Source organism: Lontra canadensis, unplaced genomic scaffold (genome assembly GCF_010015895.1).
Source record: "Lontra canadensis isolate GAN:19392208 unplaced genomic scaffold, GSC_riverotter_1.0 scaffold196, whole genome shotgun sequence".
Classification (NCBI taxonomy): domain Eukaryota; kingdom Metazoa; phylum Chordata; class Mammalia; order Carnivora; family Mustelidae; genus Lontra; species Lontra canadensis.
In genome coordinates, this window is record NW_022631190.1 from 655,818 (window position 1) to 682,175 (window position 26,358).

The window sequence follows — 26,358 nt, forward strand, 5'->3', positions numbered from 1 at the left end:
CTCCACAGATAAGGAAATAAAGTCACTTAACTCGCCAGGATTCATTAACTAAAGTTGATGTTGCTGCCGATGCTGTAGTTAATGTCCCACAAAACGAATCTAACAATACCCAGTAACTCCTTGTTCACAAATCACACACTATAAATTCGGAGTGCTTTAGCATGATGTCTCTCTTCTTTGTTAGTCAAACCGTCAACCACCCCCCGCCCCCGCCCTGCACAGCTGGGGAGTACAGGTAAAGGGCTAGGCTTTGCTACTGGAAGACGCTGGTTTGAAAAACTATGAATAACACAGCGCTAATGCTTATCTTTAGCCAGACTGGAACACTGGAAAAGAGGCATTTTGCCTTAGAAGGAAGGTCCCTAGAAATTCCCACGAGTGTCTGAGGGCCTCGGACTGGCTGCGGTCGAAGGGGCTTGGCTTCCAGCAGACCACACTCCAGAGGACCGAATTTTCAATCTCTGACCCACCAGGCCACCTCTCTGAATGTCAACATCAGGAAATCAGCTTTATATTTATATCTTGTGACAGCATGACCAAGAAAAGGTAATACTAACCTCATCTATTGCTTTCTTATAGCTCTGAGAGAGGAGGAACCCAATCCAGAAGAATCCACAGGTGAAGGAAAAGCCAGAAGAAAGGCAGCAGGTTAGACACACAATGGGAATTGTTAGTACACAACCACTAAATGCCAAAGAGCAGAGAGAACCTCAACCCTGAAGGGGGCAAATCCCCTTTGGGATTATTCTCTCTCTGCCCCCAAACTTTAATATGTACAAACCAGAGTAAACCAAAAAGTCCTCACATTTATTTCATGGAAGAGGTTCTCTGAAATTTTAAAGAAAGTAAGTGGATAGTCACTCATCCCAAATTAATTTCCAACTTTCAAATGTCAGCCTTTACGCTCTTATTTCTTTTGCCAAAGCTATTTGGGGTCTGTCATGTCTCAGTGAGGAAGTTAGATTTCGAGTTGTCAGGCCCCTTGACAAACCATGCTTATCACATGTGGATCCAGAAAAATACAGTCCTGAAGGCATGAAGAACAGCAAAAATTACATTAATTTGTACAGAAAATAATGTAGGGAGAGGGTGGAGCAGACAACAGAAAGCCACAGAACATGCCCACATCTCTGTAACTGCAGCTCCGCATTTTTTTGTCAAAGCTGCTGAGTAGAAAGTATGTAATGATAGGAGTTATTTCTCCCCCTTTTTTATTCTCTAAAGTAGCATTAACGATCAGCAAAAGACCTAAAGGCAGATAAACAATCCAAAATCTCTTCAGTTCTTTCCTGATCAGGTATGACTTCCTTCTGGATGCTTCTAGCATCCACGCTTCTTCTTAATCTCAGTGAAGTTTTGTTTCATAGTCATGAGTGTATCCCAAACCACTTGATCCCACAGCTTCTCTGGCAACTTAAGAGAGTTCAAAAGCACTCACAGCTGGTCGACTAGGTCGGGTAATGTCTCTGGATTCTTCTGGCTTCACCTTGGAAGGCTCGTGGGGGAGCACAGGAGATCCTTCTGACTTACTGTTGGCTAGACAGAAAAACAGGGGCCAAGAAAATTAATGGCCATCACAAAGTGTTGACTCCAGTCCCACATTCTGTGGTGAGTCACCCTTCAGGATTACTCAGGGGATACGTCATTCACTTAGGCAAATCCTCAGACACATCTGTGAAAACTGTTCATGTTCGGGCAAATGCATTCAGGCTTGTGACCTGGAAGTCACTCTTAATCATAAGGAAAACCAGCAAGCACCACTGCCACGATCATTTACTGAGAACTAAACGTGCGTCACACTCAATGCTAAATGCCTTCTACGTCAACTGCCTCATGGGATTCTTGCTCCCACCCAACGTGTGCACTCTTTTCCCATTTTACAGTTCAATAGACTTTGAGAAATGGCATAGTAGCCTAAGGTCCTGCAGAAATTATGGGCAGAGCTGGGATTCTGTCTGGTTTGTCCAAGTCCTATTCTCAGTTATTACACTAAACCAAGCTTCTGTGTTAATATTCTATGCTAAATTTCTTCTTTTACCACTTACCCATTAGAATAGGTCATTTTGATGGCACAGAAATGTATTATATTTGATGGAATGGTTTTTAAATGGGAGGCAGGAGTTGTCTGGGTCCTTTAAGGAAGAAAGAATGAGGTGGGGACAGGAAGGAGAGTGTTGGTGACCAAGGGAAGAGCCCCAGGACAGAGGTACAGAGCAAGCGGTGGGGGGGCTCCCCAAGCTCCAGAGTGAAGAGCATCTTTCTGATTATTTATAGGTAGAGAAAATCTATCTGGTATAGGACAGATTCTTTTGTTGTAAGGTCTTTCCTGGGCAGAAACACTCTAGGGAGATAACAGTGTTCTTAACCCCGAGGACCTAGAGGCCAAAGGAAAGATAAGATTTAACCCAAACCAGATCGGAGAATTAAAATGATACCTATAACTTCAGTTTTCTTTAGTTTATTGTAAGGATAGCAAGTGGCTTATGAACAGAAAAAAGATAAGCCAATGGCAGTTTTCTAAACTAAGCAAATTTATATTTGGATTAAAGCAACAAAAGTGCTCATGACTATGGGCTGGGCCAGCGACGTGTGGAGAACACATACGGGAGCAGCCGAACTCCAGTCCAGAGACAAGAGCATCACATGCCAGGTTTCAGCCTTTTCAAAATGGACAGTGATTTTACTTATTTAAAGCCTTAAAAAGATACTAGGGGACCAACTCTGGTTGTGCCCAACGAAGAGGCTAAGAAAAAAATAAAGGACTGGTGGTTTTTCTCAGGCAGAGTAATTTGTTAATATTTGTCAGATTGCACTTAAGAAAGTTCTCGTCTTTGTTGCTTGGAAGCAAAATTATCTTCCGAAGGAGGTTGTTCAGAAAGAGTCAATTTTGCAGCAAGAAACAATGTGTTGTCATGTGTAATTAGCTGGCCATTCTGCTGTTTTCCACAAGCTTCTTCATTAATGAGAACTGCACAGTGATGAAAGACTTGAATAAATGGTCGGAGAGGCTCATTTTTTATTCCTCTTGAGTAGGAATAACCCAAAGAGTCAAATATACTTTTTAAGTCAAAGGGTTTACTTCTTCTCTAAAGTGCATATGTATTCTATGTTAGTCTTTACAGAATTTCACTTTGAGAGATCCTTAGTATTATGAACTATATTCAGAATACCAAAGAAGGATGACTGGCATAATGGATGGGAAAAGAGGATACTTGGAGGTACATGAAACTGGAAACAGGCAACAAATGGAAATGGCAATTCAGGTGACTCATAAGTGATGATCTTTTCAAATAAGACCAATAATCTATGATCTTCCTGGAAAACAACATCACCTGCAATGAGAAAAGATTTAGTGCAAACTCTGATGTCACACATGGGACCAGAGATGGTGGTTCTCTCATCTAAGGAGACCAAGGTCAAGGGCAGTTAGAGGACTCTGTAGCGTTGCACAGTGGTGGCCACACCAGGAGTGGGGAGGCACAGAAATCTGGAAGTGAGCTGAGTCCACGTCCATCGCTCTCTGCCCGAGGCAGCGCTGTCAGGGAAAGGCAGGGGAAAGCTTACCTCGAACTCTGGTCCGTTCACTGGATCCTGCCTGCGATCCAGGCTGCGAGCCTCCCTGGGAGCTAGGCTGGGAGCTAGGGGTGCTGGAGCTGGAGGAACTGCCACTGCTGGTCCTCTGCAAGGGGCTCTCCAAGACGGGCTCAGTTCTGCGGAGGTCAGGGTTGCTGTATGGAAGGCAGAGCACCGTGACTACTTCCAGACCTCGCCATTCCTAGACACAAGCACAGTCCAGCCCCGCCCCGGGTACAGAGGAGCAGGCAGAGCCCTTGTGTCACCCTGCATGGAAAGGGTCACTGGGAATGACAGTCACGTCGTTCTCTGTGGAGCTCCCAGCCTCATACTGCTGATGGGATGAACTCCTGACCCAGCTGGGTCATCACACTAAAGTATTAGCTCCGAAATGGTGTTCTTCAAAGGAGGCTTTCTTTTAAACCCGTATTCCCCTGTTCATTGTAAAAACAAAACAAAATCAAACAACCAAACCTTGAAACATAATAGAAGATTTTAAAAAGGGGGGGGGGAAGAAAGCAACATATGCGATCTCTGACCCAAGAGAAATACAGCTATATTTTACTATTTGGTGGAGTATCTTCTAGACTTTTTCCTCTTGTACATACGGAAGCATGCTATGCGTTCAGTTTTGCAGCTTGCTTTTTCCCCTTCACATTGCATTGGGAGCAGCTCCTTAGGCTTACAAAAACAACAATGGCTGCTTAATAGTCAGTGCGTGGATGAATTAGTCGAACCGTTCCTCTACAGCTGTATATTACGGTACTGCCAGTACATTGGCCTGACACACGACACCGCAATGATATCTCTCCAGGCACACAAATACCCATCCCCACCTCCTTTCCAGACCTGGAATTCTTGGGTGGAAAGACATGAACTGGGATGTGTGTGTTGCATATGTTTGTACGCGAGCATGTAATGGTTTCACCAGTTTTTGCTGAAGTGTAGGAAATGGTCCATCTTACTGAATCGTTAACAACACTTTATCACGAGCAGTTCACTAATTTGCTTTTTTTAAAAAGTATCTTGTTTTAATGTTGTTTTAAAACATTACTTTTCAAAGAAGACATCCAATGGCCAACAGACACATGAAAAAGTGCTCAACATCACTCAGCATCAGGGAAATACAAATCAAAACCACAGTGAGATACCACTTCGCCTGTCAGAATGGCTAAAATTAACAAGTCAGGAAACAACAGATGTTTGCAATGATGCAGAGAAAGGGGAACCTTGCAATACTGTTGGTGGGAATGCAAGCTATTTTCCACTTTGGAAAACAGTATGGAGGTTCCTCAAAAAGTTGAAAATAGAGCTACCCTATGACCCAGCAATCACACTACTGGGTATTTACCCTAAAGATACAAATGTAGTGATCCGAAGGGGCATGTGCACCTGAATGTTTATAGCAGCAATGTCCACAATAGCCAAACTATTTATAGCAGCAATGTCCGCAATAGCCAAACTATGGAAAGAACCTAGATGCCCATCAACAGATGAATGGATAAAGAAGATGTGGTGTATGTATATATACAATGGAATATTATGCAGCCATCAAAAGAAAATGAAATCTTGCCATTTGCAATGATGTGGATGGAACTAGAGAGTATTATGCTGAGTGAAATAAGTCAATCAGAGAAAGACAATTATCATATGACCTCTCTGATATAAGGAATTTGAGAGGCAGGGGAGGGGGTTGTGGGGTGGGTAGGGAAGGAAAAAATGAAACAAGATGGAACCAGGGAGGGAGATAAACCATAAGAGGCTCTTAATTTCATGAACCAAACCAAGGGTTGGTGGGTGTGGGGGTGTTTGGGGTAGGGTGGCTGGGTGATGGACATTGGGGAGGGTATGTGCTATGGTGAGTGATGTGAAATGTGTAAGCCTGATGATTCACAGACCTGTACCCCTGGGGCAAATAATACATTATATGTTAATTTAAAAAAATAAACTAAAACAAGAAAAAAACAAAAAATAAAACATTACTTTTGAGGGAGAATAATTTTATTCACATTTATTTACCATTTATAATTCTTTGTCAATTGCTTAATCAAGTTCTTTGCTTATGTGGTTAGTGGTACATTCGTATTTTTAAATTTCTTTCAAGAAGTCTTTATATACTTTGGCTCTTATCAAAGGGAGGTGTGTTTTAAAGAATTATTACTAAGCGCTAATTCAAGAACAATACTAGTCGTCCCCACTTGTGATGAGCCCTTACTGTATTATTCACTTTCATAGCTTAACTGCCCAAACGGTAGTTATTTGCTCATTCAGTTGGTCATAACCAGCACTGGGTCAGGCATCTGAGAGACAATGATGAACAAGATACAGCCCTTGCCCTCCGCCAGCATGCCGGTCACGCCCAGCCAATTTCATCCCTGCTCTGCCTGCTGGGAGCCCGGGGCAGTAAGCAAGGGCCACCGGGGTGGCCACTCTTGGTGGTTGTGGAAGCTGTACTGGGACAGTGGTGGGAAACAACTGCTCAGGTTTTTATGATTTTGTTATAAAAATAAGCAGTCTCCTCATTCAAAGTTTCCAGAAAGGTCTTTTTAATTTATAACTCCCAGGCTTTTTCATTTTTCCTTTAGATTTTCACAATGCTGGGCCTAAACGGTAATTTAGTGAGACCTGAAACCAAGAGCTCAAATCTGCTGCCAGCCACCTGTCCCATGGATTCCTCCATGTTTCCAATGCCTTCGGTTCTCCAAACAGAACTGCACATCTTTGCTAATAGTCACCACAGTGTGAATGGAGACATGATTTTTAATGCAGGAAGTCCTGTTAAAATGTAATTTTACACTTTCATCTTGCTCCGCTCATTTCGACAATGTCAAGTGCACTCTGAACTGTGCTGGGTCTCCCACATTTCATGTATAAAAATGAAAATAATATGGTCTCTTCCCTTGAGACATTTGCATTTTAGTGTGCCAAAAATCTGGCCACAGAACAGCATCACTATAGTAGCAACTAGACCAAATAATTTTTTTCGAAAACACAAGATCCTTGCTTTTTGCTGAGGTATCTGCCAAAAACATTTGGTCGAGTTACAAACATTTTTTTTAAAAAAGATTTTATTTTTTTTTATTTCACAGAGAAAGAGAGAGCAAGTACAAAGAGGGGGAGGTGGAGAGAGAGAGAAAGAAGTAGACTCTCTGCTGAGCAGGGATCCCGATGTGGGGCTCGATCCCGGGACCCTGGGATCAGATCCTGAGCTGAAGGCAGACATTTAACCGACTGAGCCACCCAGATGCCCTAAGTTACGAACATTTTTAAATATCGGGTTATTGGAAGACATGGCTGGTGGCCCTGAAAAACACATGTAAAAACAAAGATATCCCCATAACTTACTAATTTTGATTATATAAATGTAAACTTTATGGCAACATTTATCTTTTAAGTTCTTATGGTGAAGGCGTTGCTAAGTCAACCCAGCAGTATGACCAACTGCAGCAGAAGTAATTATCAAGTTTAAGGAAAATGTTTAAAATTCTCAATATTGTTATGGAACTCCTCTGCACAGTAATTATTTTTGTGAAAACTGCTATCATTTAATTGGCTCAAATAGATTTGGTTCCATACTAGAAACAGCTCTGATTTGGAGAACACTTAAAATGATAAATGTATAACACTTGCACAATATCCTACCTTTTGAATTCTCCTTAAATAAATAGTCTTATTGGGGCACCTGGGTGGCTCAGTGGGTTAAGCCTCTGCCTTCGGCTCAGGTCATGATCTCACGGTCCTGGGATCGAGGCCCGCATCGGGCTCTCTGCTCAGCAGGGAGCCTGCTTCCCCCTCTCTCTCTGCCTGTCTCTCTGCTTACTTGTGATCTCTCTCTCTCTGTCAAATAAATAAATAAAATCTTAAAAAAAAAAAAAATCTTATCTCCTGTCATTCCCCAATAATAAATTCTTGCTCTTCTCTTATTAAACAGTGGTAGTTTAATTATTTAATTAATTATATTATTTGATTAATTCTTTATTATTTAATTAATTATATAGAAATAAATTTTATTAATTTAATTTAATTAATTATGTAGGAATAAAATTAATAAAGTCCCCAAATACTTTTTTCTGAAAATTCTATTGCTAACCAACTGTATTGCAGATTGAGTGTGAGGGACACACTAAGGCTTCTTGGTAGTTGCTTCCATTTTATAGAATGGTAATGTAGTGTTCCTTGAATTAAACAAAAAACAAAAAACAAAAAAAATCCAGCTATGAGGAGAGGGTAGCCGTGAGCTCTGAGATTTTTCCCAACTGTTTGTGTGAACACAGCACTCCTTCAATCCTTTAACCAACACCTTTCTATGAAGCACCTACTTTGTGAGCCTCATTTGACCAGTATGAGGGATGGAGAAAAGCACCATCACAGGTATGAGGTACAGGATAATTCTAGAGAAGGGAAACATGCAGTGGAGAGCACAGTGGCTAAGGCAAACCTCTGTATGCCGTGTGTGAAAGGACCTGCAAGTATTGTCAGTGTTTGGGGAACAATGAATGTGGTCCAGAGTGGTCGAGGTGGGGTCACCATGGGGACAGGACTTGACTGGGCCTTGGAGTGGGGAGCAGGAAGTCTGGGGGAAGGAGCTGAGTGAGGACACAGGGGCTGGGGTTTTCCTGGGGCTCGCTGGTATGGGGAGGACACCACCATGAGAGAAGAGTAGGGAGGAGCACCACATCTGTGTCAGGTTTCCTGGGAAGACTGGCTCATCAGAAGGGGTGGACAGTTGAGGCTGTAGTGCCTGTAAGGCTGGGCAGAGCACACAGACCTCCCAGGGCAGGGTTCCATCTGTCCGGCTTGGGGAGAGAGGCAGGCTGACCAGATGGGAGGCCACCACCGTCCTGATGAGAAGGCCTGGGACACGGTTGTCAAGGAGGGGCACGGGGACTGGCAGAAGCAGCTGGGATGTGCACACATCTTCGATGGGACTCAGAGCCTCTTTCTGTGTGAAATTAATTGGATCCCACGGGCATTAAATCCCTGACCTGGGCCTCATTAGCACGAGTCCTCCTTGCTGGAGCTCACCAGCATGGGTGCTGGCTGGGTTTAATAGGCTGCTGTTTTTGCTGCTGGAGACTGAAAAAAACTATTTCATTTCTATATAATGCCAAGTAGAAATCAGGAAAACTTTAAAATGCTTTTTCTACCTTATTAATTTTTTTGGGGGGGAATATAAGTATTTTGAGAAAATGTCATACCATTCATATTATTCTTTTCCTTATTGTGTAGTAATATGGTCTGGCCTTGGGGCCATGGGGTCTGAGATAAATGCTTTTAGAGGGAATTTCAGAAGGATTCTATGAAAGAACAGGTTTCCTTTGGTCACATATTAACTGTAACTACTCAGATCCAAATGTGAAAAAACTTGAAAACATTCATATATATTTCTTTTAAATGCTAACTTTTAGTCTGAACTTTTTAGTTCAGACATTTGCCGTCCCACAGACAATGCTGTTTGCTCTATAAAACACACAGTAAAGTGAAAATGTGGCAAATATTCCATTTACTTAAATCATATAAAAAGTCAAAACAGAAAATTAGGATTACAAAGTGATTTCTTGGCCCAAATACTTGGGCCAACTCTATAATTAACTGGCTGACTGCCAAAATTCACTCTACTTTGTTCTTTGATGACACAGCCAATGAGACCAAATGAGCCATGGGAACAGAGGTTTGGGATGGGACAGAGAATTATTTTTTGAAATTAAGCATTTAGTCATCAGGTTTTGACTGGGTGTTTCTGGCTTAATTTAAATCTTTTCATTTTCTGAATATACTTGTTTGATCAAATTTTAATTTGCTTTAAAGGAACACATGAATCAAAGTTAAATAATAAAGTACATGGAATTTTTTAAAACAATATTTTAAAAAATGAACAAGTCAAATCTTGACTTGGACTCAGATGATCACCTTGACAACATAAGGCAGCAGGGAGCCCAGACAGCAGGTTAAGGACCGCACAATGATGTGCGCATGCATGAGAGGGAAGGTCGGAACAGGGGCTGGGGTTCCTGGGGACTGACTGTGCTATCACGGAGACAGCAACCACTGGGGACGGGAACTGTCACGTGCACATAATGACGTGAGTACCAGCTTGAGCAGGAAAGTTTTGGGGCTATAAATAGGTCCCAGGGGACGATAACTTTTCAAAGGTTGTCAGTATCACAGGAGGAGAATCGATAACCATAGGATGAAGAGGGGCTACTAACATAACCCGCAGATCGCTCGGTGGGAAAGGTGGAGGCAAGATGGTGTCTTGTCAGTCAGCCAATCAAGAGTCCTCTCTCCTCTGGGCACAGGAGGCAGCAATGCCAGCTATGTCTGTCGCTAACCAGGTAAGCACAGCATGGTACTTAAGAGTGTGGACTTGGGTGCAATGGTTCAAACTGGAGGTTCAAATGGTGGCTCCATCACTTAGGAACCTTGTCACCTTAGGGCCAATAGACTTAACCTGTGTTGGTCTCCATCTCCCTTCTATAAAATGGAGGTGACTAGGGCCACCACCTCCCAGAGTTGTTGTATGGTTTACAGAAGTCACCATTGGAAATGCACATCAGACATTGCCTGACATTATCATAAAGATGCTCCAGAAGTGTTTATTACAGAAACAAACAAATAAGCAACAAATTGCCCCAAACCAAGCAGAAGGCAGAGATGCACAGAGGTCACCCGGTAACACTTTCTTGGCCAACTAATGCAACTAAAGTTGTATTGGCTGATACATACCTATTTTAAAACCTATTCTTTACAGGGCTCCTTTCAATTTCGTGTAGTGTGTGAAGACAGGGGAAGAGTGACATAATTGCAAGTTTTTCTCTGGGAGAAGGAAAGCTTTTGAAAATAGTAAAGCTCTGCTTTTTGCCTCGAGTTACAGGTACATGCTTGCACAAAGCCATTGAAATTCACCTCCAGAATCTTCCATTCAGGGTGCCAAGGAATTTGTTGATTTAAACATACCATTTCCTCCATTCTCAGAAATTATCACATAATCTGCGGTCACTACAGAATATACAACGTCTTGCACACAGTACCTGGAGTTCATCAAACTTGAATTTAAGAGGCAAAAACCGAGCTTTGTGACCATTAGCCTCTGCTTCCTATTCTTTCTTTTTCCTACTGGCTTAGCACAAAGTGGTTTAATTCTCACTTGTATCACAATATATACCAAGAGAACCGCTCTCCTTGGTGGTTCTTCTCCAGGTGGGGACTCGGGGACCCAGGTTCCCTCCATATTCAGACACTGTTGCCTTAAACCTGCGATCCCTAAGTTTTGCCACAGGAGAAGAGAGTCTCTACCTTCTTTTGCTTCCTTTAGATAAGTCATTTCACATATTTACCCCAAAGCAAAATAAGAAAGCAAGGCAAGGAACAGAATTTTGCCCCTAATAAGGCCTGTCATCCCGAAGAGTGGCAGGTATGGTATATCCTCTGACCTGGAGGCCCTGGACTCAGGTGGTCTTGGTTGAGTCACTGGTTCCCAAGGTCCCATGCGCACCTTCGCACAACAGGTCCTTCATATGCATTTACTGAATTTAGCAAATGAAAAATAATAACAATAAAACACCCTGAATTTTTCCTTTATTACATGTGTGATATTCCTTGGGATCCATTTTTACTTTGCCAATTTCCCACTCTCCCTTAAGGATGATTTCAAGGGCGGGAGGGCACCTGGGTGGCTCAGTGGGTTAAGCCTCTGCCTTCGGCTCAGGTCATGGTCTCAGGGTCCTGGAATCGAGCCCTGCATCGGGCTCTCTGCTCAGTGGGGAACATGCTTCCCCCCCCCTCTCTGCCTGCCTCTCTGCCTGCTTGTGATCTCTCTCTCTGTGTCAAATAAATAAATAAAATCTTTAAAAAAAAAAGGATCATTTTAAGGAAAAGAGCTGGGAGGATAAAAAGGAATACTGACCAACTCTAAGAAATACAGCTTATACCACTGTAAATACCATTGTAAAGGATTACTTATTTCAAAGCAACGCCTTTTTATGGCTTTATAACTGCCTGAAAAATGGTACAAAAAGAACTATTAGAACTTCATCAAGAGCAGTAAAAACAGGAGAGTGTGCTTTACGGTAAAGCGTGCCACCAATCACATCTCTGTTGTCTGTGCCCGTGTGTTTCCTTTACACACCGACTCAGGGTTTGGCCATGTGACTGAGGTTGCCAACAGGGCATCAGCAAAGATGATGCAAGCAAGGGCTTGAAAAGGTCTTGTTCACTGGGGCCTTCACTGAGGGGAGGTTGTCCTGAGTTTGGCAAACAGTAAAGACCAGGATGAAAGACCACGTGACAATACAGTTGACCCATCAGCTCAGTGTAGCTGCATTAAGTGAGCCCAAGTGAGACCAGCAGAAAAAGTCATTAACTAAAGTCTAAAACTAAAACTAAAAGTCATTAACTTAACCCATAAGAAAGAATATATAAGAACCATAAGAAATAATAAATTGTTACTCTATCGGACCACTGTGTTTTAGGGTGTTTTTCAATGAAGCAAAGGTGACCTAAAGCTATCTTTATCACAGTAAATAAACCAAATCCTACAGCTTTAAAAAAATGCAATCCAATCTAGAGTTGCAAAAATCTGATTCACATCTGAAGTGCTGGTCACTCGGAGATAGGTAATAACAAGAAGCAGAGTGTTCAGGGGCACCTGGGTGGCTGCTTCAGTCAAGAGTCTGCCTTTGGGGGGCGCCTGGGTGGCTCAGTGGGTCAAAGCCTCTGCCTTCAGCTCAGGTCATGATTTCAGGGTCCTGGGATCGAGCCCCACATCGGGTTCTCTGCTCAGTGGGGAGCCTGCTTCCTCCTCTCTCTGTGCCTGTCTCTCTGCTTACTTGTGATCTCTCTCTGTCAAATAAATAAATAAAATCTTTAAAAAAAAAAAAAAAAAGAGTCTGCCTTTGGGGGGTGCCTGGGTGGCTCAGTGGTTTAAAGCCTCTGTCTTAGGCTCAGGTCATGGTCCCAGGGTCCTGGGATCGAGCCCCGCATCGGGCTCTCTGCTCTGCAGGGAGCCTGCTTCCTCCTCCTCTCTCTCTGCCTGCCTCTCTGTCTACTTGTGATCTCTGTCTGTCAAATAAATAAATAAATAAATAAAGAGTCTGCCTTTGGCTCAGGTCATGATCCTGGAGTCCCGGGATTAAGCCCCACATCAGGCTCCCTGCTCAGTGGGGAGTCTGCTTCTCCCTCTGCATCTCCATCTGTACTCTTCCTCTCTCTCTCTCAAATAAAATATAAAATCTTAAAAAAAAAAAAAGCAGCAGAGTGCTTTGTAGGATTACTGCACATGGCAGGGATGTGGATTTCCCATCCCCCTCCCCCACAATCCCTCTGACTTTCATTGTAGGTAAATAATTATTACCTCTTAGCTCCCTCCCTCCATCCCTCAGAAAAGCAGAAAAAATGCTGGCTATCTCACAAAGTCTGCATTCTTTGGACAAAGTACAAATTTAAGTGGTTCTGGGGGAAAGGCTCAGTTTGACAAGCCACTGACCATCAAAAACCACCTATCTTGGACCTAATGTCATTGAAATAACACTTCAGTGGGAACAAAGAGCTGCTTTCTTATTTGATTATATAATGACAGTGCTCTTTCTTTTTGGCTGATAGAAGGAAAAAAGACAGTCGAAATGACGCTGGATTTACCGGCAGCAAAAATTCCAAGCACCTGATCCAATGAACAGAGCCTGAGGGCAGGGTCCAAAAGATTAAGAAGTGCTGATGATTGGGGGCTGACTGCTGCTGGAAGAGGGGGACTGAACAAAGTTCACACCGGCAATCCCAGGGCTGCTGTTCCTTTGGCTCCCGGGTCACAGAACACTCTGGTCTCCTCAGCAATGCCTAGCAACATCAGCTCAGGGAGAAGCTGACAAGTCGCTGGGAAAAAATGGTCCGTTCGAAGCTTCCTACAAGTATCATATCCACTCAGTATGGGCTAACTTCTTTGTCCTAAAGGGATGAATGTGCTTAGTACAGTTCTATCTTATTTAGGGAATAACCTCTTCCTAAAGCTCTTCATGTGAAGAGGAAAATTAGAGCTTCACCATCAAAAGCATCCCATATATTAAAGATAGGTACAAATCATCCTAAGCTTTGTTTCTAGTCTGTCATTCTTCCTAGCGAGGGAGAGTCCTTCTCTAATGAACACAGTGAAGAATGTAACAGCCTGCCCAAGCTCATCCTTTTCAGAGTCTCAGCAGAGACCACTTGCTATTTCAGTTGATCCTAAAAAGCAGTGTATTCATCATGAAAGATCTGAAGGAAGCTCACAGAACTAGAGCAGCAAACAGCATCTGTTACCACATAAAATCAGCTCAGATACAGTCAAGATATTGTTTACTTCCCAGATTCTCCTGAGACTTCTACACCAACTGGTGGGGGGATACAGTTTCCTGATTGTACGCATATCCATGGTTGATGGAAAATTCTAGGAGAGCACAGAGCAGCAGTAGAAGCATAAATGTATCTCAGTGACCCTCCATAATGCCACGGAGGTGATTTCTTGCTAAGAAAATAGTCCTTTTGTAATTTGCCAAGCCAGGAAGCCCTGAGGCTGGCCACTAATGCATTTCTTTGGCAATTACTTTGTAATGGCTTTTTTTTTTTTTTTTTTAAAGTAGGCTCCACACCCAGCATGGAACCCAGCATGGGGCTTGAACTCCCCACCCAGAGATCAAGACCTGATTTGAGATCAAGAGTGGGAAGCCCGACCCACTGAACCACCTAGGCGCCCCGGACTTTGTAGTGTCTTCCTGGCTCCCATTGCACATTTCTTGACCTGAAGCTGAAAATCACCTCAAACCAGGACATCTTGTTGTGCTGACTTCATGAGTGATGCTTTGGGGCATTCCAACCAGACTTCGATTTGCAATTTTACTCCGCAATTTTTAAAATTGTCCAGTGAGGCACACCTGCTTGGCTTCTGGACTGTCTCATTTTGTCATGCCCTCACTTATTCATTCATGAGCTGCCATTGGGAGAAAGGCTTAGGTCTTACAAGCCACTGATCATGAAAAGCCAACACTGACTTCTCTGAAAGGCTACTGAAGAAATAAAAGATATGTGTTCTGGACCCACCAAAGCTTACTATCCAAGAGGCCAGTCAACATGTCTCTGAAGTGAAAAAAAGGACAATTTTTAAGAAAGCAATAATGACAATAACAGGCGGGGGCTTCTTCCTTCACCCTAACCATCTTCTTTGCCTTACCTTGCTCTGATGGGTTGAGATCCTAGTCTGGGTCCCAAAGCACTACCATTTCCAGGAGAATTCTTTCTGGCTAACGCTGGGGATATAGAAGTTGTTCTTTGAGGCACCTAAAAGAAAAACCAGAATTCAGAAATATTTTCCATACAATAGCTCCCATAGGCTCCAGCAGCCTAACCCTTTTCTAAAATTTACCAGGAGTTACAGAAACTATCAGAAATGGGAAAGACATGGTGTTTATGTTTCAAAGAAATCTTTAACTCCCTAAACAAAATCACACAAAAGGCACAGAGGCACCTTCAGCAATTTAGGAGAATGGTTTTCAGTTTTAAAAACAAATTAAAAAGCAGACCAAGCTAATTATTTTTATCACCAGGCTAAAACACTTGACCTCCTTTGCTTGTGTAAGAGTGGCAGATACCAGAAATTTCTCCGGGGTACCATTAACTCAGTTGATCATTAGAAATTGCATCAGATGAGAGTTATCCAGAGAAGCGGAACTCCACCCCAACTGATAAACAGATAAGGAGATGATGAAATCTGGTGAAAGAGGGGTATCAGGCTAGAACTTGGGACATAAGCCACAGGCTCAGGAGCTCAGAGAAACTCTTTCAATGGATCCTAAGTGTTACTACTTCCTAATCAACTTGCAGTCATTAATTAAAAACAACCCCCCTCGCAAATACTGTGCCTTGGAAAGTCAATTTGCAAATGGACTACAAAACAGAATTAATATTGAAAACACCAGCAGGGTCTTCAAAAAGACTGTGTGCACACTATTAGGCACACAGTGGGAAAAGAGATCATTATTAGCTTATCTGACAAGGGCCTAAGATGGGAATTCAAGTCTGCTTCACTTTATTAAACATTTTTAGTGAAATCAAATATTTAAAGCGTACTAAAGGGGTCCAACATAAGGGAAAAGAATAATACTTTATAAAAGTGGCCAGAAGGGGCACCTGGGTGGCTCAGTGGGTTAAAGCCTCTGCCTTCGGTTCAGGTCATGATCTCGGGGTCCTGGGATGGAGCCCTGCATCGGGCTCTCTGCTTGGCGGGGAGCCTGCTTTCCCCTCTCTCTGCCTGCCTCTCTGCCTGCTTGTGATCTCTCCCTCTCTGTCAAATAAATACAAATAAAATCTTAAAAAAAAAAAAAGTGACCAGGAGATGGAAATGTAGCTAACTCGTCATAACTGGTTGGATTAAACATTTGTTGGGTGGTTCAATCTTCATTTATCTCTTGGGGCCCTTTTTTTTTTTTTTTTAAAGATTTTATTTATTTATTTGACAGAGATCATGAGTAGGCAGAGGAAATTTAAATAGTTGTAAATTAAATTAAATAGTTGTATTAATTAATAAAAATTAAAAATTAGTTATTTTTAATAATTTTAAAAAATAATAATTTAATTTAAATTTATTTTTATTTATTATAAATTTATTATTTAATACTTTAATATTTTAAAATAGAAATTTATTATTTAATAATTTATTTAATTTAAAATAATAATTTTATTTCTATTTTAATTAGAAATTAAATAGTTGTAAATTTAAATAGTTGTCGAGAAGAAAGAGTCTAACAAATTCATAAAACCTAAAATCTTTATATGAATGTCAAATTTTCTCCCAGAGTTAGAAATGTATGCCTGCATGTTTTCAGAGAGCAGACCAATAACGTCCCTTTTCCGTTTTCCCAGTTCTTGGGCCACTCCCCTGCCCGACCTATCTTTGACATTAAAAGTCATGGAAATGCTGCTCTAATATCTTTTTGAGTGGAAGATGAGGAAGAATATTTGACAATCATTGGGTAAAAAGTTCTTTTTGCCTGGTGTCAACAATGGCATTGACCTCCGGAAATTGTGGGACATTCCATTTGGCAAAGCTCCTATGCTAAGTTCAGGAGAAAGGAAGAACCAAGAAGAACGTAATACAAAAATTTCTCTAGTATTTTGAAATGCTTCCAGGATGTCTGCAGTGAGATGCGTAGCCACATTTCATGACAACTTTTGGAATGAGTAACAATGGGTATAGGTAAAAACAAAACAAAAGAAACGAATCCAGGATTATTCTGTCCAGTAGATGGCTAGTCATTTCACCCTATGGTTTTATGCTCAGGAGTTAAATTATGACCTGGGCTAAAGGAGCTTTCCTTAAACAGAGCCAATGTTAAGAGCAGTACTATCTTCTTAACACCTGCAATCCTATTTGTGTTATTAAAAGTAGAAATAAATCAATTTTCTACTTTTTATCTGGAAGTTTTCAATTCGTCTAGATGTAGTTTCAGTCACTGATGAAAATACCCATTATTCCACTTCTCTCTCTCTCTCTCTCTTTTTAAAAAGATTTTATTTATTCATTTGAGAGAGAGACAGAGCACAAGTGGGGGAAGAGGCAGAGTGAGAGGGAGAAGCAGACTCCCTGCTGAGCTGGGAGCCCAACACGGGCTTGGACATGGAGACTGAGACCTGAACCGAAGGCAGACATTTAACCATCTGAGCCACCCAGGTGCTCCCCCACTTTCCTTCCTTTCTTTCCTTCCTTCCTTCCTTTCTTTTGTGTGTGTGTGTGTGTGTGTGTGTGTGTGTGTGTGTGTTTTTGTTTGTTTGTTTAAGTAATGTATACGCCCAATATGGGGCTTGAACTCATGACCTGGAGGTCGAGAGTCACATCTTCTATTGACTGAACCAGCCAGGCACCCCCATTATTCTGGTTTCTTAATGCGGACAGTAAAATAGTTTAGAATGCTTGAAGTTGAGAGTTCTAATTCTGGATATAGGATAGATGTTTCCAAGTCACTGAATTACCTGAGCCTCTATTTCTTGGGAAAACGAAGGTCAGAAGTGATAAATGACAATCCAAGTCTTAGCTTAGGAACAAGAAGGAGAACATGAGAAAGGGTGCTGCTCTGGCATTCTCAGGTTCCTCATTACTATAGAAGGTCTGGAATAGAGATGCTAATACTAATAATGAACAATGATGATGATGATAGTTATGATGAAAGCATCCTAGCCTATTACCTTTGGTGGAATGTCTTCTTCCTGTCGTAACCAAGAGCTTCGGTCAAACTTCTCGATGCGAGTGGGGAGAGGAGGGTTTTCGGAGGTGGGATCCGAGTTCTGGCGTGGCATCTCAACGCGGTGAGAGGTCACGTTCAGAGCCTCCTGAAACCCAGAGAGGCCCTTGGTAGGCTGCTCGTGCACTGACTGGGAGGCGGTCAAGGCAGGTCCCTGGGATTTTACTGCTACCAGATGTGGAATCTAAACATCAAACCAACAGCAGAGCAACCGTATTAGAAGAAAAAGCAGAGCAGCTACTATGTCATTCAGTGGAAAGGAAAATACCATTGTAGAGCATGAGATGAGAACTGGAGGACACAGAGCCCATCACAGCTGTCTCCAGCAAGCTTTCAGAAGCTCCTCTGAAATTCCCATTTATGGCCATATTTAGGGCTGACCCAGGGCGCCTGGCCAAAATTAACTGAGTCACTTGGGACTCCTCTAAGAAGTAGGTGAAATAGGTGTGATGCTAATAACAGCCAGTTTCAGTGGACATTTATTGGCCAGTAGTATAATAGATTTACAAGCACTTTTCTTCTAATATTATAAAATTCCTCCCTCAAAACCTTTAACTTTGACTTCAGAAAGCGCTATCACTCTGTAAAACAAAAACTGCTCTGGGTATCTTACTCCTCATGAACTCACTACATCCACCATGAGGTGGATACAATAATTTTCAACCTTTTTCATGTGAGACTGGAAGGTCTAGAGAGGTTAAGGAGCAGCCTGGACCTCACGGTTCATACATGCCAGGGCCTGGACTGGAACCCTCATGCGTCTCCTGGTCCCTACCCCTAACTCTAGGCTCTTCTGCCTTCTAGTGAGCTGGTTCTCACCACCCATGATCTTATATATCTCTCCACACCAGGATGTTTCTTTTAGAGGTGTGAGCTCCCTAACTGGGCGTGCGTTGGTATTGTTCATGCAGGGAAGACACGCTGTCTTTGGGTAGAAATGCGGCTCTTTAAGACAGATCACGAAAATCCAAAGTTCAGAGTGTTCTTGACCGTTAGCACTTCTTCTCACTTCATTGTTACAATCTCGAAGATAAAACCCCTGGAGATGGGAGCCAAGTCTGGTATGGGATCTCTTGGTTTACACTGTGCCTGGCACGGGGAATGTGCTCAATGGATCTCGGCTGGGGAAACATCTAGAATACTTTCTAAATTAAACGCTTAAGTAAAACACTAATCTACTATCTGCTTTGTGCAAGGGACCTATCAGACCCTCTTTGTTCTGAAATCTCAAATGTGAGACCACTGGGGAGAATTTCCACGGCCCTCTTCTGCCAGCCTGGCCCTGCTCCTTTTGCCCTTGAAGTCTTATCCCTGGAGCAGCCCTGCCCTTGCCTCTTCAGACCCTTTTTGGTCTGAAATCTGAAATGTTATTAATTACAGCTCAGAGAAAAATCCTCAAGGTCTAGTTCAGGTGAATGTTATGCTTCCACCAGGAAAGAACTGTAACCAATCACGTTTTTGTTAATGTTAATTACCACGAATGTAATAATAATATTAAAATAGAGCATATTTTAAAAACACATCACAAAACACACCCCTATTTAAAAGAGTTTTCAAAGACATTTGGGTGAAACCAGCTGCATCTGCATCATTACCTTTATTTTTCATAAAATTCCCTACTTTATTTCACTTCATATTTCATTCTTAGTGTTTACAATTTCATAAGTCCTCTAAAACCTCCTGAAATGTGTCCAGGAGTGGAGTAACTTTTTTCTTTTTTAAATAGCTTACACCAGTGGCTCTCGAGTCCTAGAGTGCTTCAGGAGCATCCAGACGGCTTGCTAACATGCAGACCGCTAGACCCCCACGGACGTGCTGATCAGCAGGTCTGAGGCGACCGGGGAACCTGCCTTTCTACCAAGTTCCTGGGTGACGCTGATGCTAATGGTCCGTGACCACCCTCTGGAAACCACTGGCTTAGAAGACGCAATTTTATCCCAGGTCATTTTGTTTTTCTGGTTAAAGACCATGCCCAAATCCCAATGAACAGAACATAATGTAATAGTTTATATATGACAGATATCTATACAAATGCTAGCCTGATGATTGTAACTGAACGGATGCTTGTTCCAACCTGGCAGACACCCCCATGGGTCTCCAGAGAGGCCGGTTTACCAAGAGGTGACCCTGCCGTTGGCTCAAAGTTAAGGAGGTTGTCTTTTCTTTCTCCACCCTTCCCCCATCCTTCAAATCCAGTGAGGTCTCCTCTATTACTATAGGTTCTGCATTAAGGGCCGTTGTTGGACTGGTCCTATGTATGAATCCAAGTTATAATCCCCTGTTCTTTTAGTAAGCTTAACTGTACACCCAGCTGAGATGGCCGATGGAAGAAACCAGGAAGGTACCTGGGGATCGACGGGTCTGAGCATGGGGGGTGTCCGAGCAGGCTGAACCCCACTGATACTGAAGGACTCCGACCTCGGGGGCAGGTTGGGGTCAGAGATTCTGTTGGCAACCTTGTGAGGCATGGCCGGAGAACTCTGCCGGTTGAGCCTTGACCGCTCTTCCACCTAGAAGCAAAAAAAAAAAAAAAAAAAAAAGAAAGGTGCTTCAGTGGGTAGATGGATGGAAGCTGTTTTGCTGCCTTGTAAGGATTCTCTGTAGTCACCTGCACAGCCATTTTTGGGTCCCTCTGATCAATTCATCTTCAGGGACCCAAACTCTCCATACCTGCTCTGCAGTCTTGAAAAAGCTCCTTTCTGTCAGAGTAAGCACTAGCTCAAAACACACAGACCTCGTAAGCTGTCACCCTTTGCTCCCTGGTATCCTGTGCTATTTCAGTTAGCGGGGAGTTTGGGACCTGCTTAAGAGTTTACCTTGCACTGACTGGATATTCTCTTGCTGACAGGTCACAAAGCCATGAAGTCAGTGAGGGACACGGAGGGAACTGGGGTGGGCATTGAGACTGCTCGGGAAAGCAGAAAACTCCTCACAAGCTGACTCAGGCGACACGGGAGGGAAGGCCACTCACCCTGCGTTTCCTCACAGGCCCTACTGATAGGCCAGCGGGTGTTTCAGGTGCTCTCTTAATGAGCGGACCTATCTTCAGACGGCCTGTATTGTTTCTTTTCCCCTCGTTAGGACCTTGTCTTTTCACTTGTCTCCCTGCTCCCTAAAATACGCCTTTCCATTTCCAGCCTGGACTCTGCTGCCTCACTCTGTCCCCTTCTCCCTCTTTGTCCCTGTGTGACATTCGTTCTCGCTTCTACCCCTCCCTTCTCCCCACCTCCAGCCCTCTCTCTTCTGGGGCCACTTTATTTCCCTTGTCATCCCCTTTCCTGCTGAGTTTCTCAGCCCAAAGCAGGTAACTGATCAGAAGGGTTCCGCAGGAAAGGCTCACGGTCCCAGGAATGCCCTTTTTTGTGGGGAAGATTCCCCTCAGTTCATGTCTGCAGCAGACAGACCATCACAGAGGCTATTTCCAAACGGAAATTCAGATAAACAAGATGTACACCGCAAGGCATGATTTAAGACCTCTGACAACTTTAAGAGGTCTAGCCCTTTTCTTTCAGATGCATCTCAGCCTGTCCTTTATTTCTTTCGGGTCAATTTGGCAGCTGTATTTTCCAAACCTGCCGGGCAGCCCACCCACCCTGACGACTCTTCAGTGTGAGCCTGAACTCCCTTTGCTGTCTCACTGAGGAGGGTTCCAAGGGCCCATCCCAGAACCCACACACAGACCCAGACATATCTGTATGGAGCTCTTTATTCATTTCACGGCCTGAGTTGAAAGAAAAATTCAAAAGAGCTATTCTTTCCCATCCTTCCTATTCCATTTTGGATCTTTCTAGAGGCAGACTGAGTCTCATATACAGAATAAGTCTGTTTTGAAGCCCTCATATGAACTGCAAACATTTTTACATAATAAGGTATGCTGCAGAATAGAAAACTGTCCCACAGGGACAACTCAACATCTCCTCTCCCACCATGGCTGTGCAGGGTACCTACAATTGACATCCAGTTGACTTTGGTTTTGAAACTCCATGTCCCGGAAGCTTACCACACACCAAAGAGTGTTAGCTACCATGAGCCAGACCTATAAACCAGAACATGTATACTTTGTGTGTGCGGTGGGCAAAGTATTACATCAGCGGTAATTATTTGGCTGCTGCACTGAGCAAAGGAAATGAATAAAGCCAGTTCTGAGCTGAGACCAGAAAGAGAAAGTCCCACAAAGACAGTGGCAGATCAACTGAAAGCAAGCCATGCAATGTATTGCTTTTCTAAATACTAAGTACTAAATACTAGAAAAGAAAGTGACTGTTTCCAGACCACAGGAATTGGTCAAACATTAGCCATTTTCTTATTTCCATGGAAGATCGTTAATAGATAAATGCCATGTACGAGCACCTCTCACCATCCAAACTCCGAGAGTCCAAGCCATTTGCTGTCTGAGCTAAGGAACCCAAGAGATTCAGACACATTTTCAGATAAATATCTGGTTTTCCAAACTATAGGTACCTGTTACCCAACAGTCAGGAACCAAATGTATTCAGAGTGGAGACTACTTGCCATTATTATTTTTTTAAGCTGTAAAATACACTCAGTTTTAAACACACGGAGACAGCACATTAAGAACAGCACTAGAAAAAGTCTGCCTTGAGGGGATGGAGTCAAAAAAGACTCCATCTTGAGCAAAGAAATCATAAAGAGTTCTTTTGGCAACAGCCAGCAACAAGGTTCCAGTAAACGAGGTATTCTTACCACAGGCCACATGGGGTCAACGGCTGTTGTGGGAAATGAACAGGGCAGAAAAGTGAGGGGCTGACTTTCATAGGCAGCTAATGGGTTTGATTAGTCGTAAATAACTATTACTAATCTCTCTCTAGTAAAGTTCCCTATGCCTTCTATCAGGTGGTTTGCATACGAAAACCTACCATTCGTATGTGTCAGGCTGTACCATCCTAAAACACATGGTATAGATCATCTACGGTTATACTGCGCAAATTATTTCAGGATGATTCAGTCTGGTGAAATTTCCTGGGTTGGAGCTTGTCCAGAGAAGTCTGAAAATCTATGAGAAAGGTGTAATAATGAGCCATTTGGCTACATACTTTGTCTCAAGAGAACCTTGTCCTAAGGTTTTCAGGAAGAAAATGCTGCCCATTGTTTTTGCACCAAAGGAACAGCATGAGGACTGGAGCAAAGATATCAAATCAAACACCCTACTATCAGACAAAGAAAGGAGAAACTAGGTGGGGTATCTAGGCTCAGGCCCCTTCTGATTAATTTGGTAGTGGGCAAAGGTCTGTCTCCTGATTCACCATATCTTATTCTAATAATTGAAAAGGAGATGGATATGTGAGTTAGACCAAGAAAAAAAAAAAAAAAGTGTGTTTTGTTTTGTTTTTTCACCCAGAATAAGGATATATGTGATTCAACACTGCAGTACAATGAAGATATGTTTTGATTTGCCTCACGTGATACTAAAAATAAATCTATGAACTGAGCCTCTATTCCAACCTCCTGCTCCAAGGAGATGTCAAATGTCAGAGTATCACCAAAAAAGAATGTTCTAGTAGCAAGAGACACAGAGTCTCAAGGTGCTGGACCATGACAACAAAAGATACCGGTTATGAAGGATTGCAAACTTGAAGGGATTATCAGTGAATACAGAGAACAAGAATAGGAGAGACTGATCAGTTTTAGTACAAAACCATTTTTTTTCTCATTAAAAGGATGGTTTTAACATCAAAACTAAAATTTGGAGAGATTTAGATCACCTCAGCAGAAATGCTTTCCTATGTGTTGCTGCATTACAGGAGAAAAAAGAAACATAATTGTGGTCTCAGAAATAAAATTCTGCTCCAGGCATGGCTGTGTTGTCCACGGGGTTCTACAGAAGTGATGTCTAAGGCCTCTGAGACACACACATAAAGGGTATCTAAACAAGAAGACCTGAAAATAAATTTGTTGATTACAGGACTTCAAAAAATTTCTCAAAATAAATACAAATATGGTTAAACATGTATAAAAGGAAACACAGCAATGTCAATTGTTAAATTAGTTTGTATGTTGACAACAATTCATTGCTTACAATGTCTCACTTAGCAATAATGAATGAAAGCTGCTGAGAGAAAAATCTCAGAACAAAATTATAGCAGTAATTTTTTAGATGTTGACAGCAAAAATATATTTACGACGTCAAAAGGGTGCATTTTTATAATATTTTATATGATGCAGCGTATGAGGGGTCCATGAAAGCCTAGAAGGCCTTACTTAAAAGTTTATTTATACATGGTGAATTAAACACAATCATATGGGAATTCCTTTTCTTCCAACTGAACTGATGTTTTTGTTTTTACTGGCAATGCTGGAGAAAGAGAAAGAAGTCAACAAATAATGTTTAGGTACTCACTAGACCTTTAGGACCCTGCAGTCACTCTGGTCACATAAAGAGCTGTGTCATATTGTTCTTTGGCAAAACCGCAGGAGCAGGAGCGGATGCGGGCCGACCAAGACTGGGCACATGCCTTCTCTGAGGCCCCTCTGAGAACAGGGGACACTCTCATTCACGTGAAATGCTTAAAATGGAGTTTCATCTGAAGTCAAAAGCCTGGACCACTTGTCCAGAGAAGAGCAGAGAGGTCTTCCTGGGGATAGAGCACGTAACTTAAAAATAATAAGGCAAAGCTTTCGCGTTGAGATGGGAAATAAAGACGTGTATTTGTATCACCGGGTGGATGGGGGTCGGGGAGATGGGGCTCCATGCGGACTGCCCTTGTGAAATCCAAACCAGAAACAACAGAGGCCAAACGCTTACTCCTTGTGGGGGACAGTGGCCTTGGAAACAAAACAGGACTGTGTTGAAGACTAGATTTCATGTGTTTCTGCACAGCGCTTATCATTTCAATGGCACATTCACAGACAGGAGCGCCCAAAGGCATTCCTGAAAGGGAATGCAAGCTGAGCCTCAGGAAAGCTCCAAGACTCCTCCCAGGTCACCTAGTCGGGAGGTGGAAGAACTTAAACTCCTTACTCCTTTCCAGGTCTCTCTTAGGGCAGCTTGTAAGAGAGCGAAGCAGAAACTGAGCAAAGAAGGGAGCAGAGCCGTACACTCTCTAAGTGGTAATTTGGGACCTCATCTGTAAGATGACTCCTATAAAAAGGGGGAAAAAAACACATCAGTGTAGAGTAGGGGAAACTAAGTGAAGGAGTTCTTCCATACAGAGATTTCAGAGTCCAGTGGGCTGACGAGATATAAAGAGACATCTTGGCCCATCGTTTGCCACATAAAACCATGACCAGATGACTGGAGAGTATCAGGGAGTAAGAACATGATGGAGTATTGGAAAAAACTAAAATACAATCTCATACAGTATTCATGGAGAGGGAACATTCTGTCACGGCTGTGTGTAGAAGAAAATTTGAAAAAAATATAGGGAGGGGGCGCATACCCAATCACTGCCAGGCCCAATCACATGCCATTTGAAGGAAAGGAATCTGCCCCATTATAAGCAAAAGGTATTGTAAGAAAAGGAATGACCATCTTTCAAAAAGTGGCGGAAAAAAAGACCTTCGATTTTTGCTGATGTTCAACAGAATATCATACTGATGTTTTTACAGAAACAAATCGGACTTCCATCCCAATACAGGAATGGTCGAGAACTTGCAAGGGGTGAAAATGCCTCCACCCTTCCTTTTAATAGAGACAGGAAAGCTTCTCTCTGGCCGGAATCTGAATATCCCAGTCAATGTGACCATAGGGACAGACAGAATACTCTGTAAATGGAGAGAGGGAGGAGCTCAGCAAGATTTGCAAATGACTGAGTATTTTCATTTCTTCTTATTACATCCAACAAATTAATGAGAAAGTGTGTGCGAAATGGGATGATGACTTATGTTTTACACAATGAAGCAACAAAATCACCAAGGGGTGGGGCATGATAACATTATCCTAGTTAATGAAAAACTGTCAATTTGAAAAAAAGGAAGAGAAATAAGGGGATGAAAAAATAACCGAGGAGGGACAAACCATCCTGGGGAGGAGGTAGAGAGCTGAGTTAGAAGACAAATATGGCGCAAGTCAGAGGCTGCCAGGGGAGTAGACGGCTGCGGGGGTGTCTCAAGGGCACCGGGGGCAAGAAAAGTCTGGACCCTGTATCACAGGCTCCTGTGGCATGCCCACGGCTGCCCATTCCTCCCTGGCAAGGATAATTTCCATTTCATACCCCGGTAGAGGACACATTTGAAAAAGAAAGGGTACCTTTTATTCTAACTCCTGAAGAGAGCTTGACTCAGGTTCTTATTCTTGGTTGATGATTTAGAGATGGCTGGGCTCAAAATTCTGTCTGTCTCTAAAGATCTGAAATGAATTTTGCTGTCTAGCTACTTTCAGCTCCATCTACCTCCCTACTGTAGGGAAAGAAACCTTTAAATAGAGCTCGGGAAGTGCATACATTGCTATGACAAGCATTAAAAGGTCAAGAAGGTAAGGATCCTCACACCCAGTTTTATTCCCATTTTAAGAAGTGGGTGTTAAGAAAATGATCAATCAAACCAAAGCAGACAATTATTTGTTCTT

General features: G+C 42.6%; 1 protein-coding gene across 8 annotated transcripts in view; it reads right to left on the reverse strand.

The window, feature by feature from the left end:
• TNIK (TRAF2 and NCK interacting kinase) overlaps positions 1-26,358 on the reverse strand; it is a 376,662-nt gene that overhangs the window by 42,352 nt on the left and 307,952 nt on the right. For 5 of the 8 annotated variants that reach the window (XM_032847930.1, XM_032847923.1, XM_032847929.1 and 2 more), the window contains 6 exons: positions 20,180-20,344; positions 17,779-18,018; positions 14,771-14,877; positions 3,565-3,728; positions 1,439-1,536; positions 558-581 (listed from right to left, as the gene is read on the reverse strand). In XM_032847930.1, coding sequence (XP_032703821.1) covers positions 558-581; positions 1,439-1,536; positions 3,565-3,728; positions 14,771-14,877; positions 17,779-18,018; positions 20,180-20,344 — 798 coding nt within the window. The remainder of the gene's footprint in view (positions 1-557; positions 582-1,438; positions 1,537-3,564; positions 3,729-14,770; positions 14,878-17,778; positions 18,019-20,179; positions 20,345-26,358) is intronic. The other 3 variants (XM_032847924.1, XM_032847931.1, XM_032847927.1) reach the window with 1 other exon arrangement.